General features: G+C 41.2%; 1 protein-coding gene across 1 annotated transcript; it reads left to right on the forward strand.

Annotated features, from left to right (window-relative positions):
- The first annotated feature begins 4,149 nt into the window (after window positions 1–4,149).
- Window positions 4,150–16,108, forward strand: LOC103478470 (zinc finger protein 425). Its single transcript, XM_008432360.2, has 2 exons — window positions 4,150–6,278; window positions 11,804–16,108. The coding sequence occupies exon 2, from the start codon at window positions 11,862–11,864 to the stop codon at window positions 14,850–14,852; it is 2,991 nt and encodes a 996-aa protein (XP_008430582.1). The 5' UTR covers window positions 4,150–6,278; window positions 11,804–11,861; the 3' UTR covers window positions 14,853–16,108.
- The last annotated feature ends 720 nt before the right edge of the window (window positions 16,109–16,828 follow it).

Here is a 16,828-nt window from a genome sequence, read left to right on the forward strand (position 1 = left end):
TATGGTTGTCATTTTAGAAAAAATGTAATAATCCTGTTATAGTATTATGCAATATTGTTCAGCAAAGGGATGTTTTAAAATGTAAAATCAGCTTCCTCACCCCCCCCCTCCTTTGTCTTACTGTAACAACAGTTATCACCAAAGACAATTTAAAGAAAATGATGCAATTTCTCAAACAAATACCATTTTTATTGCTATTACTATTTAATACTAAAAATGTAACCCTCACTGTTTGAAATGAGCCAAATGAGACCTTGTAAAGTCAGACATCAACTACAAATGCATGCCTGGTGGATTAATTGGTCTCTTTAAATTTCCTGAGAGTGTGCAGGACTGTTTGTTCCATGTCTTTGTGTTGTCCCATCAGTGGCAAACTGTCCAAGGTGAACCTTGATTCTTACTTTGTGACCGAAGCAAGAATCTGCATACAATGGTGTCTGTTGGCATTAAAATATGACTAAAATGGAAAGGTGTTAAGGCGCTGCCAAAACTAGATTCACCGGATCCACTTAATCTTCCTAAAAAAGCACACTCTTGTTACAGGGGTGGGCAACTCCAGGCCTCGAGGGCCGGTCTACTGCAACTTTTAGGTGCATCTCTACTTCAACACACCTGAGTCAAATAATGAGGTCGTTAGCAGGACTCTGGAGAACCTCACTGCACTTAGGAAGTGATTCAGCTGTTGGATTCAAGCGTGTTGGACCAGGGAGACATCTAAGAGTTGCAGGACACCGGCCCTCGAGGACCAGGAGTGCCCACCCCCGCTCTAGTATGATTCATTACCACCACTAATTGAAGAAGACCCAGACTGCCTGTGATTTTTTTTCAACCAATTGTCAAGGGATACTCCCAGAAGAGGATGACATGCAAACATTTGACATGTGGGAAATATCCTATCATCCCCATCTGTTCGCATTGTTCCAACAAACTGGATGCAGCCCAGATATTTTAAACAAACTGAATATTAACTGAGCTTGTACATAAAACTCATGGTAAAAAAAGTACCACTTCTGATTGCTGCTTAGAGGAGAGACTCCCTACTCCATCCCAAACCTTAAGGTAGCGTGATTGTCTTCTACAAGTTTCAGCATGACTGAACAAATTTCAGCATGACCTGAACAAATCACCAGCGTCTCTTTTATGATCTTAGGATGGTTGTGTTTTGCCCTTGCGCTACATCCCTTCTTTCCCCCCTCCCTTCCATGATGCTGATTTTCTCTGAGTGTGGCCTCCTCATGCTGTGTTGATGATTCACCTGTTTGCAATTTCCGCATCGGGACTGGCAGGAGTCCTCAGCGGTGCCTGATTGTCCTACATGGTTACAACAATCAAGACTCCTTGTGCTTTCCTGTACTTTTTTGAGCTCAAACAACCTTTTTGGAGCATACCTCAAATCCACTCACCAGATCCTTTCTTAGATTCTCAAGTCACTTTGTGATTAAGACTACAAGCTCTGCTTAAGGCTTTTACACACAAACAAGACACATAACACTAGACAGAAGTCAATGCATGTCTATTAACTAGTCAGCGCAAACTTTCAGTACCTTCCCAAGTACTCATGTGGTCAGGTGTTGTTTTTGGGTGTACTTTAATCACCTTTAATCAACGTCAGGTCAAGACTTCCCCAAGCAGTACAGAGAACTCCATGTAATGCAGGTCTGATGGCTAATTCAGGTTGGGCAAAGATAAAGTTTACTTCCCTCTCCTTTTATGGAGCTGTGATCGACGAAGTTAATGGCGTCAGTAGCTGAACAAGCCCATAAAGTCTACCACCAAGATGAGAAACTTTGGGCTTTCCTTCCAAGCAGTGAACCTTGCTCATGTCTAGACGGACCAAAGGCCTAAGAACAAGCTGAAGAGGATCTATGAGCTGCAGAGGGCTGTTTCGTGTCTGAGGAAATAACCCCCAAGAATTCCGAATGACTGCCGTTCTAAATTGGACCTCTGCCATCAGCTGAGGCCTGGAGGTCCCATATCCAAGACGAGAGGAAAAACTCATTAGTCCAGAGAAGGTGGCTGCCATCAACTAGCTAAATGGGGACCGTTGACAGACTCCCCTGAGGACCTCTGCGTGGCTTCAGCCTGTTGTTCCTTGTGCTCTCACTGCTGGGGTTCGCTCATCATCAGGCCTGTATTGGGGTTCAAATCCTCCGTCTATCAAAGTCTTTTTTTTAGCTCTCTCAGTTTCAGAGTTAGGGAAAGGTGTCTTAGATTAAAGCTGATTCTACTTATTCATTTGACTTGATGTTATCTTGATTGATGCTTCTGAATTATGCTGCAAAGCATTAGTAATAAATTGAGCATGGAAAAAGCTTAGAAGATGTGTGGACATTGGACTTAATGAATCATCTTACTTCATGTGTTTTTTTGATGGTAAGTCAGCTATGGTGAATGATTCTACAACAATAAGGAAGGTTTGTCTGGATTCCTCTTAGCCCAATTTCTAAGATATAAAATAACATCCATGGGACTAGTCAAAGTGGCTAAAATAAACCTGGATCAGCTCCAAGAGCCAGTTGTGAGATGAGAAGAGCAGCCGTTTAATGCATGTCTTCTGTGGGACCTATCTGATTCAGGTGATATGGAAGGAAGTGAGATGGGAATATAGGCTGTTGGAATCCAGGCAGATCTTCTCCAATAAACCAGCTAGATAGATTCTCTATGGATTCTGATAACCTGCAGACAAGGGATTTGAAAAATCTATAAATTGGTAAATACACAGATACTTAACAATGAATTGGTGGGGCTCCACCAATTTTCCATAGAGTTTGCGAAAATTGGTTTCAGTGTAATGCCGTGGGATTACTTCTCTATGGAAATGTAGAGAAGCTGCTCAACATTGACGGATGAGCAAAGGGGAACCATGGAAGAAAAACCAAATCGAGCCTGCAAACAACTGGAGCAAAGGGTTGAGGTATGGATCCAAGGAGGACACTGACGATGAACATACAGCCAGTGGAATAGTTTAGATCGAGTCAAACGTATGTCTAAGTCTGGTTCAGACGAAGTACAGAAGCACAAACTATAAATACAATGGGGAGACGCTGTTGCAAGATTTGAACATTCCTGCTCACAGATGCTCTCCATTCAGTAATTTAGTTATTTTTGCAAAGTTGAGTGAGCAAAAAAATTTGCTCTCCAGATGTACAAACCCTGTAGGAACATACCATAAAATACTTCCAGCTGTATTCTTCTTCTCTTTTGGCTTTTCCCTTCAGGGGTTGCCACAGTGAATCATCTGTCTCCATTTAGTCCTAGCCTCTGCATCCCCTGCCCTCACTTCAACCAAGTCCACGTCCTCTTTCACCATATCCATAAATCTCCTTTGTTGTCTTCGTTTCGCTCATTCTATCATATATTCACTTAAAGCGGATTGGTCACAGATCTTTGCCATACTTTTAGATATTTGGAGGAAAAAAAACATTTAAAATGATGTGTCATTTTCTTTCATTTTAGAATTGTATTATTTGTGTTCTTGCATCACCTCAAACCCCAATTACTTATACTGCTGTTATTCCTCTTCAGTCACCACAGCTCATTGTTTATGATCGCAAAAGATACTGCTAAGTATTTCACCTGTTCAGACCTCAAAATGCAACCTTCCACACATCACGCAACAGATCTGCACACCAAAGTGCCACTTGCCTCTGCTTTGGCATTGCCTCTTTCGCATCTCAGATATAACCTTTCTACCTACCTAGTTTTCTTATACCCAAGTTCCATTATTTGTCTACCATACCTGTCAATCCTTCATCAGAGTTCTCAATCTTGTATCTATTTTTATTTCACCCACATCCGAAATGAATCCAGCCTTGATTGCACTGATTACACACTGGGAAGATGTAGTTGTTTTATCCTCCTTTCCTGCCTGGAGCCTCTCTTTCTCTCTCTGTGTGTGTGTATCTGTGTGAGAGTTCTTGATTGCAGGAAAAAGATTGGTTCCTGAGGACTGTGCAGAGTCCCACCAGCTGCAATGGCTTCTGCTGTAGAGCCTCCTTGAATTAATCAACCCAGCCAACGTCACCCACAACCCAGACTCTGCAACTCAGTTTTCTTTTTTGTTTATTGTTTAATATTTCTGTGTGCAACTTTTTTTTTTGGTGATTAGCGGTGTGAATGAATATTAAAAGCACTATACAACATCGCTTCACTGACTGTTGTACAAAGCGTCTACAAAGTAATCACCGCTTAATTTTCTACTTCATTTTATGTTATTCCATCTTGTATTTAATAATCTACTTCCTCAAACTTATACACACAGACATCTCAGTATGACAATGTGGGAAAAGGGTTTTGAGATTTTTGCAAATTAATTAAAAACAGAAAACCAAGTAAACCAACATACCTAAGTATTCACAGCCTTTGTTTAATACTTTGTTGATGCACATTTAACAACAATTACAGACTCAACTCTTTCCGAATATGCTGCAACCTGCTTAGCTCAACTATCTTTAGGCAGTTTCACCCATTTTTCTTTGCAGTTCTTAAGCTCCAACAGGTTGGATGGGAGATGTCTGTGTTTTCTGATCTCTCCAAAGATGTTCAATGAAATTCTAGTCTGGACTCTTCACTCCAGAACGTTCACACAGTGGTTCTGAAGCCACTCCTTTGAGATCTTGGTCATATGTTTTGGGTCGTTGTCCTGCTGAAAAATTAATTATTGCCCCAGTGTAAGGTCAAGGTGCTCTGGAGCAAGTTCACATCCAGAATGTTTCTGTACATTCATCTTTCCCTCTTCCTCACTAGTCTGCCAGTTTCTACTGTTGCAAAAAAAAAAATTAAAATCCAATAGCATGATGCTGCCACCACCATGCTTCACTGTAGGAATGGTGTTGGCCTGGTTTTCTTCAAACTTGATGGCTGGCAAATACACCACAGAGTTCAATCTTTGTCTCAGGTGCCTGTTGGCAAACTCCAGACAGGCTGCCATGTGCTTTTTTATTAAAAAGTGGCTTTTATCTGGCAAAGCTATCATACTGATTGGTCAAATATTTATGTTAATGTGATTTCTTGATTCCCTATTTTCAATAAATTTGCAAAAAGCCCCCCCAAAAAATATCCACATTGTCATAACAGGGTATTTGTATGTATAATTTAAAACTAGTTTGGACAAGACTGTAACTTAACAAAATGTGGAATTAGCAAAGGGTTGCAAATATTTTCCGGATGCACTGTTATTATTGCTATTCATTTTAAACACAATGAGTGACATGGTGGTGCAGTTGTCAGCATTGGGGCCTTGCAGGAAGAAGGTTTTGGATTTAATTGATAGTCTGGAGTTATTCAGCAAAAAAATAACATATTTTCTTGTGAATGATTTTTCTCCAGGTACTCCAGCTTCCTGCCAAAGTTGATTTTCGGAGTGTGTCCATGAATGGTTATTTGTCTTTTTGTTGTCCTGTGATGGATGGATGTATGGATGGATGAATAGACAGCCAGTCGTCCATAACATTGTGAACTATCTAAATATCTAAAGTTTTGCCAGTGACTGCCTTATTTGCTGTGGATGACATATTCTGTTTTTTTATTTACAAACAGTTGTGAAAACTAACTATCTTTGTGCTTATAATGCTTTACAGTATCACAGCAGACCACAGAGACACACAACACAAAGCTGTTCCCTACAGAACTACCTTGTGCAACTTTTTGCTTAAGTTTGAACAAAAATGCTCCTCACAATGTCGCAGCAATATTGGAGTTGAGCAAAGACTTTAAAGGATTGTTTACACCTTTCCATCTACATTTGGGCCCAACTAATTTGTATTTACACTAAAACAAACACACAATCTACCTGGGAAATTATTAACTATTTCATACAACTCATTTAAAAACAAAAAATCCTGATCTATCCCTTTAAGAGCTGACTCTAGCACTGACATGGGGGGGGAGGAGGACAGAAGGCGGCGGGGGTTGGTTGGGGGAGGTTTGTGTGCCTTTGTCTATTCCTTGCCCCCCCAGCGGTAAAATGCAATGACCGCTCCTGCTCACTTGACCTGTCAAATTCACTGTGGGCTCGGATACAAATGCCGTCCAGTACGCATGCGCAGTGCGCAGTATTCCGCGCCTTCTGCAGGAGCGGTATGAGCTCCAGGGCTCGGTGATCTTCCTCCTGGCACAGCATCACGTTTGTTCAGTACAGAGCCCAGCTGCCACAGTCGCGGTGCTTCCCCAGAGAGACCAGGCTTCGCATGGCTAGATGTCTGCCGAGCCCATTACTCCTCTCCCTCGCTGCCTTCGTGGTTGTTTTTCGACAGAAAACTCTCCTTTCCGAGTAGCTGGTGAGTATGTTTGGGTGCGAACGGGCGGTTGCTCTGGTCGTGGAGCTCCGTAGCTCTCCACCGCTGGTTGTTTCCTCCCTCTCAGGCCTCCTCCAGAACGTGGTCAGCCTCGTCCTCCCCGTGGTTAGCCTTCACTCTAGCAGCCCGTCCGAGATGTTGGAGGACAACCTACCCTGAAGGCTAGATGCTAACCTAAACAATTGCCGCAGAGAAAACGGAGCATATTTTTAGCAGCTCTTCAACTTAAACAGGACAAGTCGGCATTTTATTTACATATCACATTTTGTGATACGTTGAAACGTACCTGTGGAAACCTGTTACCTCGGTCCTCCAGGGGGTATTACAATAATTAGCCAGCTAACCTTGCTGCTCGGCACTGTTTATTTATTAAGCAGCACCGATGTGTTGTTTCTGCTCACCGTGACTCGCTGACCTGCTTACTTGTGAATTAGCATAGACTTCTGAAACAGAAATGCGAACATCTAGATATCTTCTCAGCTGATTTTAAACTAATTTAACTAATGAATGCTTACGCTTTAAGCTTGATTATGAACTTCCCTTCTGCACAAGTTGCTCCGAGGTGTGTTAATATACCATTACTTCCAATACTTGCACTAGTTGTTTTTTTTTTTTTTTACCCTAAACCGTTTTGTCTTAACTAATCAACAAATGCTAAGTGTATTTGATCTGGATTTATGTGATAGACCAACACCATATAGTACATCATTGTAAAGTTGAAGATAAATAATACATGGTTTTTCAAAAGAAATCTGAAAATTGTGGTTTGAATAAGTATTCAGCTCCCTGCACTGATACCTCAACCTAAACTGTCATGCTGGGGAGGGATAGCTGTAATGGCATAAGCAGCCAATAAGCTACTTATGATTGAAAACTTATGGCTCACACCACCCTGAACATACCATGATGATGCACGGTTGAAGCTGCATCATCACTTGAAGCTATGGTGAGGTTTGACCTTTCAGCAGAACAGTGACCCTAAAAGAAAAAGCAAAACTTTCAGTCTGCAGATGTGCAAAGCTAGTGTTGACCCTTAAAGACTTGCAATGTTGCAGTCTCGCTATTTTACACATTAGAAACTCAGCATAATTACAAATGCACAGTTTGTACTTGTATATATTGAATAACTTTAAAACAGTGTGTCATTCTTCCCCAGTTTCACGTAATGCACAGGGTTTCGTTGATCTATCGTATAAATATTTTGCGGTTTATGGGTTTTGAATACTTTTCTTTGGAACTTGTTCATCTAAGCTGACATAAGCTGGAAAGAAATAATTGAAAGTGAAATTATTTGGATTTGGTGTTTAAGGGCTTGAAATGAAGATGAAGACTTTATTCAATGTTTCTCTCTGACATATGAGAATAATGAATTAGAACAAAAAAGTTCATAAGCATTACATCTTAACAGCAAAAGTGAAATGCAACAGAAAAAGACATGATTTGCTCACCTTGAGGAAGAGTGAAGGCAGCCACCGTGTTTTGTAGGTGAAGCTGGCTCATTTCTCTTTTTTTTTTTATTTTGCTGTTGGTCTTTTATGCACAGATCAACTGCAGATCCCAATGGATTGACAGTTTCTGTCCATAAGATTTCCGACGCCCTTCACAAACCTCCTGGTAAAAATAAAATCACATCTCTTAGTAGTCAGATTTACTTTGCTGCCAAAATATTAGAATATTTGCATTCTGTACGTCAATCCTGAAGTATAGAAATTGTACCATGAAGCAAGAAATGTCGTCAGTTCTTTCTTGGCCCTTCTCTGGCTTTTATGATGACATGAATTGTTTAAGGCAGTGTTCTCATATTCCAAATTTTATCCGTCTCTCTGCTTCAGCACACCTGGCTCCAATATAAGCTCAGTGGCAGAGCCCTGTAGAGTGAATCACTTTTACCATTTAATTAAAGTGTGTAGGACAAGGGACGCATGTAAAAGTTGCAGGACTCCGGCCCTCGACGAATGCAGTTTGAGACCACTGCAATACATCCTCGGTGCATTCAAAGCTTACTGAATGCAAAATGAAAACCGTTGGTGAATAAGCTGTTTAATTCATTTACTAACCAAAGAAAATGTGAATCTTCGGTCTTGATGCAAACAAAGTTTTTTTTTTTTTGTATTAGAGCTGTTGATTACTAATGAGGAAAAAATAGCTTCTTTGAACTGACAGATTCATTAGTGTATACCCAGGGTTCTGACTTTATGAAAGAAAACATAAGGGCTACAGACACTTGCTTTGATGTATAATTTCTTAATTTTTTGTTGGATATAAACTTCTGCAAGTTTTCCCTCAAGATTGAACAATCAACCAACCAAGCATCCTATTGATTTCATCTGATATGCGGCCTTAAACAGAGATTTTTTTCTTTTTTTTTACATTCTCTCTAAGCTTTCTCATAGTTGCTCAAAACTTCCCTGCCTTTTCTTTAAAGGAAATCCTGATATCTTGCTACATGCTGGCTCTTACGTACTCTAATCCGCCATCTTTCCAGTTTTGATTACAGCTCTCATGGAGTCGCATATGATTTTCAGCATGTGTGTATGTGGGGAAACTAGGATTTCTCTCCAGACCTCACTCTTCAGACACTTATCAGCTGCATATTAGAAAGTCTTGCCGTGGCAATAATATTGCGATGATGATATTTGTCATGGTATGTGACAGTTGTCTTCCTTCTTCTCTTTCTGATCTGTGCTCCCATAACTCTGTGGCCTTTAGCATTCAGGACAAGGTCATTTGTGTCCAGTTTGAGCATCTGCTGTCGTGAGAATCTGTCCAACTAGATAAATATTACATTAGCATAAACAATCCAGGAATATAACAGTTGGAATGTATTAGCCAAAAATTCTAGCGCTCCAAACAGCGATGACATAATGTGCTGTCCTAATGCCATGTAGTAAAGCAGCTCAATGATTAAAACAAGGAAAAATAATTGTAGTGCACAAAAATATTAATATGACATTTCTTTAAAGTTATTACATTAAAAAATGGATTGTTCCTTAACTTTTGTTTATGTAATGCTATGTCACTTTAAATAAAACTTGATTTAAAAATATTATTTTTCTTTCAGGAATATGAACTATAATAAAGATGAAATAATAGAACAGAGTACTCCCGTGACATTTTGACCTAATAGGTTATTAAAATATCTTAAACATAAAGCTGCTCTAACTTTGTGCAGAATGACGACAAGTCGTGTAGTTTAATTTAAATGTTGCAAATATTTCAGCGGCTTTGTGTCTCGTGACGCTTTCTCCACATTCTAGTCGGTCTCAATTCAGTCGAGCGATATCTTCTCCCAGATGGTAGATTAAACCCACGACTCGGTGGCACTCTGACTAGTCGGTCATGATTCAGTAGGCTCCCTTTTAGTATTCCTCCTTCAAAATGGTCACCACCGAAGGGACTGAGACCCTGGTGACTCTCTAGCCGTCCTCACTGATCGTTGTAGCCTTCCTCTGAGCTAGACTGCAGTTTCTGTTGCCAAGATGGGAAGCAGCTTGTAGGGGAGGCTCTGAAGACTGCTGTGGTGAGGATGGAGGAGGGGAATTTCCTCCTGCCTTGCCCTCCCGAGGAGTTGTTCTCGCTGCAGAGCTTTCTTCATCATTCATGTGGACTACTAGACATTTAGCACTGCTGTACCACTGATCATCTTTTTATAGGGGAGTTGCTGATGCTCAATGGAGATATTTAGCCTTTTTCCTAAAACTGCTAATAAGGGATGTGATGCTTGGCCTGCACACCACCTCCAAAAGTACTTTTCTTGTCGTTTCATTCTCATCCCAAGGAGTCCCACTGCAGCTGTATCATTGATGCATGTAATGCACTGGTTTGGTCTGAATTTGGTGGCATAGTCATGTGCCATATCTTCTTGTATTATTGCTTGACATTGTCCTAAATTAACAGCCTCATAGCTATACTGATGTAAACATGATCGTCATTATATATTCCTGGCATCCTGTTGCGTAATTCTGGATGGGATGTATTAGAAGGCAAGTGGACATTTCGGCGTCATTGTGAAGCAGACACAAAGCACAGACCACAGGATTAGTGGCTGGGTCAGAACATCTCCAATACTGCAGCTGCTATGCGGTGCTTTCTGGCAGGACAATGGACCCTACCACTAAACAATGAGCTTGAGTCTAAGGTGTGGACTGCTTGGACATTGGAGGCCCTGCCTGGCTAGTTGCAAGACTCTGATAATCTACTGTCAATGTTTTAGTGTCAGAGAACAAATGTTATGCCTGATTTATGTAATTCAAGCTGTGATTTTACTGTGATAAAAGGTTTTTGTTCATATTTTTACCTAAATTACCCAACCCCTATCTGCGCCGTTAAAATTTTGCAATTAATCTATGGTTACATACCTGAAGGTATATTCCACAAAACCTGTCTTCAAGCTGCAGAAAGCTCTGACGACTTGACAGCTTTTGTGACGTTTTTCTTGAAAGAGGGGTTGCCGGAAACAAAAACATGTGTATCATGATTGAATCAGTCCATGTTAAGGCATTATAATACTACAAGATCACAATATCAGGTGTATTATTGGTATGTAAAATGCATGTTCAGTTGGAATAGATCATCTAACAATTACAGAACTTCTTTCTGATGTGAATACGGGATACGCTGATATTGCTACAATTTATTCAGAATATATTGTGCAGCCATAGATCTGTGGTCGCTCTTTATGACAGATTCACTGTCGGGGGGGGTCTTTTACAAACTAAAACCACGACATTTAATATAATCTTTTTTTCAATATTATTAAAATTACACAATAACTGATCAACTTTAGTGAAACTTGAATGCAAAACATGTTCTGAAAAAGTATGGACATAATAGTATGTTGTTCAGCAGCAAACCCCACAGCTAAGCAGGACGCGAGGCTTTACAGTATAATTTTTTTCATCATTAGTGACAAGAATGAACTCAAAACCAACCTTTTTGTCTTTGTAGACATCTGGTTAGAATCTACAGCTGCAGAGTATAATTTCTGTTAAAAAAAAAGAAAAGAAAAAAGGAATCTGGTGACTCTGCTGATGGCAATCTGGCACAGCTGTCTCTTTAGGTCGGAAACCATCTTCTGCCTCAGGTGCTCTGTGAGGTCAGGTGTTGAAGAAAATGTAGCCAATGCACCCTGAAGGCCTGCCAAAGCAGAGGGATCATAGCAGCTTTTATTTGTTTATAAATTTCATGTAGTGAAGATGACGTGCTTACTGGTTTCCCTGATTGTAATGACATTATTGTTTATTATACCTTTTTTGAAAATGAAATCCAAATGAATCCACTGTTTTTCTTCTTTTTTTTGTAATATTTGCAATGTCCAGCTTCTTCTTTGTTACATGTATAGAATATTTTTTAACTTGTAATTTTTGGTTCACATAATTATACTTTTTATGGACAAAAAATGAATTAAATGATCAATTTGGGGTTGGCATTGAACATATTTTCACTCTAAAATATATCTGTTTTGTGTTGGTGACATTAATTTGTGTGCGTTTGTGTCTGATTTATAGAAATCCCAAGAGCTTGACCAGAAGACCACGCTTTGCATTGTGACATTTCACCGCCACAATGCTGGGGTTGCAGGGAAATTCTTCAACGCCCAAAGTGTATCGCTGCATGGCATGTTCAGACACCTTCAATGGATTAGCCTCCCTTCTGGTACATCAGGCTACTCATGCGACTACTGAGCCCAAGAGCTCTACCGCCCCTCCAGCACGACCTAACAGTGTGGTGGAAAGCCAGGTTACGAATGATGTCCCAGCTACAGGAAAGCCTGCTTCATTGGCTCATCTGCCTGACAGCCCTGCAAATTCTTTCTACATTTGTGATTGTGGGGACGAATTTCTAGACTTCCATCTCATGCTGGAGCATAAACGTTCACATGTCCGTCAGCGACAGCAGTCTGTGGAGGATAATGTTTCCCTGCCTGGTGGAACGGAGAATAATCATGTCTTTTCAGCCCAACAGACATCATTCGCCCCCGTTCTAGAGGCAGGTTTAGACCTCAGCTCCCCCTCCACTTCCAAGTCCTCAGGCTCTGAGGTACCCACATCAAATACACTTTCAAGAGATGTGGCCTTGGAAGACAGCGTTGCCATGGTAACCCCTCCTCATGGCCAGCACACACCCCCTCAAGATGTCAGTGTGAAACCAATTGAGGGCATGTCTACCACAGGAGAGCCTTTGCCAGAGAGCACAGAAGACATGGATTTGGAGGAGAACACCAATTCTGTCTCGCTCTCTGATCAGCTGGAAAATGTGCAAAAAAACAACATCCTCATGAAGCTGCTGGCTTCTGCGTATCAGAACCGCTTGCCGTCTTCCGATTCTGAGAATGAAAGCAAACACAACGTCATCCCAAAGCAAGAAGACATTCCTATCGATATAAGCCCAGTAGCTAAAGCCGAAGCGTCTCAGAACAACGATCTCTCCATTGTCCAGATGAGGCGACTGCTTGTTAAACCTGGAATAAAGACAAAGGCCCCACCCATCAGCAAGGTTCTGGCTGCAAGTAGGAAGAGAGTTGTCTCTCTTACTAAGACTATGTCTCCTGTTGTGGTTCTGGAGACCCGCCAAAAGCTCATGGATCCAACTTTAAAAGGGCTTTATGGAAGATATCAATGCGGCCGCTGTCGTAAGGTCTTTCCAAACTTGGACAGATTGACGGAGCATCATTTTTTGCACAAAAAAGAAAGGATTAAATGTTGCCGCCGTTGCAAACAGCTCATTATTGGACGACTGCCTTTTTCCGACAATCACGTCTGCATTCAGATGAGAAACAACTGGCCAGCAAAGAATCTTCAAAACAAATCGCCCTTTGGCTCCAAAATTGTGCCATTTCATAGTCTGAGCAACGCCAAAAAGGTTTACTTCTGTCCATTGTGCAAAAACAGCTATGCTCGAAGGTGGAACCTTAAAACACACAGGTGTCACGGTGCTGGGTCGGGCTTCCAGGGTGAGGTGAGTACTTCGTCAACGCTGAGATCAAAACTTGGTGCCCAGATGGCAAGAGTCGAGGATGCAAATGTAAGGTTGAAGACAGTCTGTGTGGGAACTGACGCTGGTGCTCACATCAAAGTTGAGGGAACTTCTCAAGATTCAGGGATGTCTGCAATTTCACAGTTTGCTTGGATGCCTCCTGCAAAAACTTTCCCCCCGTTTTCCTTAAAAGCCTCCATGATCGATTCACTTCAGGACCCTTCACTGGCTTCCCTCGAGGAAGAAGATGAAAACTGGAAAATGGTGGAGAGTAACGGGGAAAATGTCAATGAGGGGCAGTGGACAATTCCCTTAGACGATGAGATTCAGGTATTCAGTTCCACCAACAAACTTGTCAACAACAGACACCTGACTCAGTCTGGATCTGTCGAACACACAGAGATACCCCCCCATGCACTGCCCTACTTTGTCAGAGAAGGAGTAAGGCGTTACCCTTGTAGCAGGTGTCACAAAACCTACAGTAAAGCGTCAACTTTGAGACGCCACCTGCTACTGTGTGGAGTTAGGCCACCTGGGTTTGGGACTGTAGCTCAGAGTCAGCCTCACCGTGCCACACCTCTAAACACCACTAACACGAAACCAATGTTTTCTTGCTTTGTCTGTGGGAGGGCCTTCAACCGCAAAGACAACATGATGACCCACAGGAAGAGATGTCAGCTGAAGCGAACAATGTCTGGTCTGGATGGAGGGACCATGCTGCAGGACTTGCAAGGCGATGCGCCAGCTGATGGTCAGATCCAGGAGGAGAACAGTGCCGGAAATTGGGGCATCATGTCTCTGCCATCTGTGCTCCCAAGGAGGGTGACATGCGAGTGTGGGGTGGGATTTACATCCCCGAGGCTTCTCCTGGAGCATCTACAGAAGCATGCACAAGAGTCTTACACATGCCCAACCTGCGGAGAGACCGTTAATTCCTGGGCTGATTATGAAGTTCACCTGCAAATCCACATGCATCCTCAGCACAAACTGGCAAAGGGACACCGATCACAGCCTCTTTTACTGAGACTGCAGCAGCCACAGCCCACCCAGTCAGTGCTTCCACCACCGCAAAAACCAACACGCTCAGAGCCATCCCAACATCTACACCTGCTCTCTGTAAAAAAGGGGCAGCGGATTGTGTGCACCCGGTGCGGGAATAGTTTTGCCACCCGCTGTTCCCTTCGTAGGCACATATCCTGGAATCGCTGCAAAGGCATGCGGGCCATAAACCCCCCCACAAATCCACCCAAAACCTTCCACTGCTCTCACTGCAACTCTGACTTCCCCAATAGCATCAGCCTTGTGTTCCACCAGAGGAACGGAGCATGCAAACCTGCCATCAAGCCCGTCCGCTGCCCTGTTTGTCTTCGCTGGTTCGGCACTATGGACAGTCTGCAGAAACACCTGGTCACTCACAAGCAGTCCGACTCGTTCCGCTGCGACGTGTGTCAGGGAACGTACCGGAGCCTCAAGTCACTCAAGAATCACCGTAGGAGGATTCATCGCATTCTGATCGGACACCCAAAGTCAACAGCGGTCGATGCGCTGACTGCCAAATGCCATCTGGATTTAACTGACTGAAGGTCACTCATGAAAATTGTGTGTATAAAACCAGAGTTCATTTTTATTATTTTTTATTCCTTTCATAATTTCATATAATTTTCACTTTGCAGAGTCTAAGGCACTGGGGGGCAAATTCGTAAGCTGTTTTAGAAAAACTTTAGAAGTTCTTTTAGCTTGCCGCTGGTTATAAATTAGCTTTGTCACAGTGTACATTTTAGGTTTGAATTTAATCCCTGCCATTCATTAGCCTTTTGAGTCTGTAAAATATTCCATAACTACTTAATAATCAAAATTCGTTTACATGTTTGGTGATGTAGCTTCTTGTTCTTGATGTTAGTAAACATACAAGGGTGTGCAACGTCTTGAGTGTGTTTTGGTTTAGTTCTGATACATTGATTTAAGGTTAAAAAAAAAAAATTATGAAATTTTTTTGAATATTTCTAAAAATGTAAGTTAAATCCATGAAATTTGACATGACTTATGCACTTCATAGCACACTACAGCAATTAATAGAAGCTTCACACTTAAACTCAGTATAACCCACGTAGGGTAACAGGTCTTAAGTGTAAATTTGCATTTCAAGCCATGTATTTTGATTTTGATTTTTTTTTTTCTTCCCCTCAAGGTTTGTATCCTTAAAATGTGTGGAGCGGTAATAAAGATGCATCAGAAAAGACAAATGTACTTCACCGTCTTCATTACAAAGTGTCAGGTCTTTAAATTAGAAATTTGTAGATGGAATAATTCATGTTTTGAATAGTTAAAAATGTGGTTTAGGAAATTAATGTGAAACACTAAACATGCTCAGTCTCGGTTGCAAAATTAGAAGCCAAACGTGTGTTAACTTATCAAAATTTGTAATTTGTGTTGAACATGCCTTTAACAGTAAGTCCCCTGAATGTTGCCTGTACTAAAAACGTATATTTGGGTGAGATGAAAAATTAAATTGTCTGGTATTTGTTGCAATGTAATTTACATACATTCAAACTATATTTTTACACAGTTTTGTGTGATAGGAAAACACCTTACTGAGCTCTGGAAGTAAAATTTTGTTTTTTTGTTTAGGTTGTGTTGCCTTAAGATTAAATGGAACACACATTGGAACATTATTTAGAAAGCATTCATGTTAGGTTTTGTATGAAAACCAGTGATTTATTCGTCTGCTTTAGCATGCTGGGATAAGTGTTTACTAAAAAAAATTCACTCGTAAAATACCATCCTATGCAGATGTATTGGTCAAGTGAATGTGTTAACCAGAATAAAACTTAATTCAATTTCCTTTTTTTTTCCATTCCCTTTTGCATCTTCAACAAAATGCAGTATTATTGGTTTCCCAAATTTCACACATTTGGATAAAAAATAATTTTTAGTCTAGCAAAAACCCACTCTGCTTTGCTTTTAAACATCTTTGCTGCTATTTACAACTCACATTGTGCAAAGGTTGGTTCAAAAAGAGCTAAAACTACATTTTTTTTTCAAAGATGCAAAAAGTAGAAAAAAAATAAGGTATTGCACAATTCTGCAAAACTACACTGCTAAAAAAAAAAGGGAACACTCAAATAACATCCTAGATCTGAATGAATGAAATATTGAATACTTTGTTCTGTACAAAGTTGAATGTGCTGACAACAAAAATCTTCAATGGAAATCAAATTTATTAACCAATGGAGGCCTGGATTTGGAGCCACACACAAAATTAAAGTGAAAAAACACTACAGGCTGATCCAACTTCAATGTAATGTCCTCAAAACAAGTCAAAATGAGGCTCAGTATTGTGTGTGTGGCCTCCACGTGCCTGTATGACCTCCCTACAACGCCTGGGCATGCTCCTGATGAGGTGGCGGATGGTCTCCWGAGRGATCTCCTCCCAGACMTGGACTAAAGCATCCGCCAACTCCTGGACAGTCTGTGGTGCAACGTGACGTTGGTGGATGGAGCGAGACATGATGTCCCAGATGTGCTCAATTGGATTCAGGTCTGGGGAACGGGCGGGC

Source organism: Poecilia reticulata, linkage group LG16 (assembly GCF_000633615.1).
Source record: "Poecilia reticulata strain Guanapo linkage group LG16, Guppy_female_1.0+MT, whole genome shotgun sequence".
NCBI lineage: Eukaryota > Metazoa > Chordata > Actinopteri > Cyprinodontiformes > Poeciliidae > Poecilia > Poecilia reticulata.

Bases quoted from the DNA above. Each gene is read 5' to 3' on its own strand.
- LOC103478470 (XM_008432360.2), top strand. From the start codon at position 11,862: ATGCTGGGGTTGCAGGGAAATTCTTCAACGCCCAAAGTGTATCGCTGC.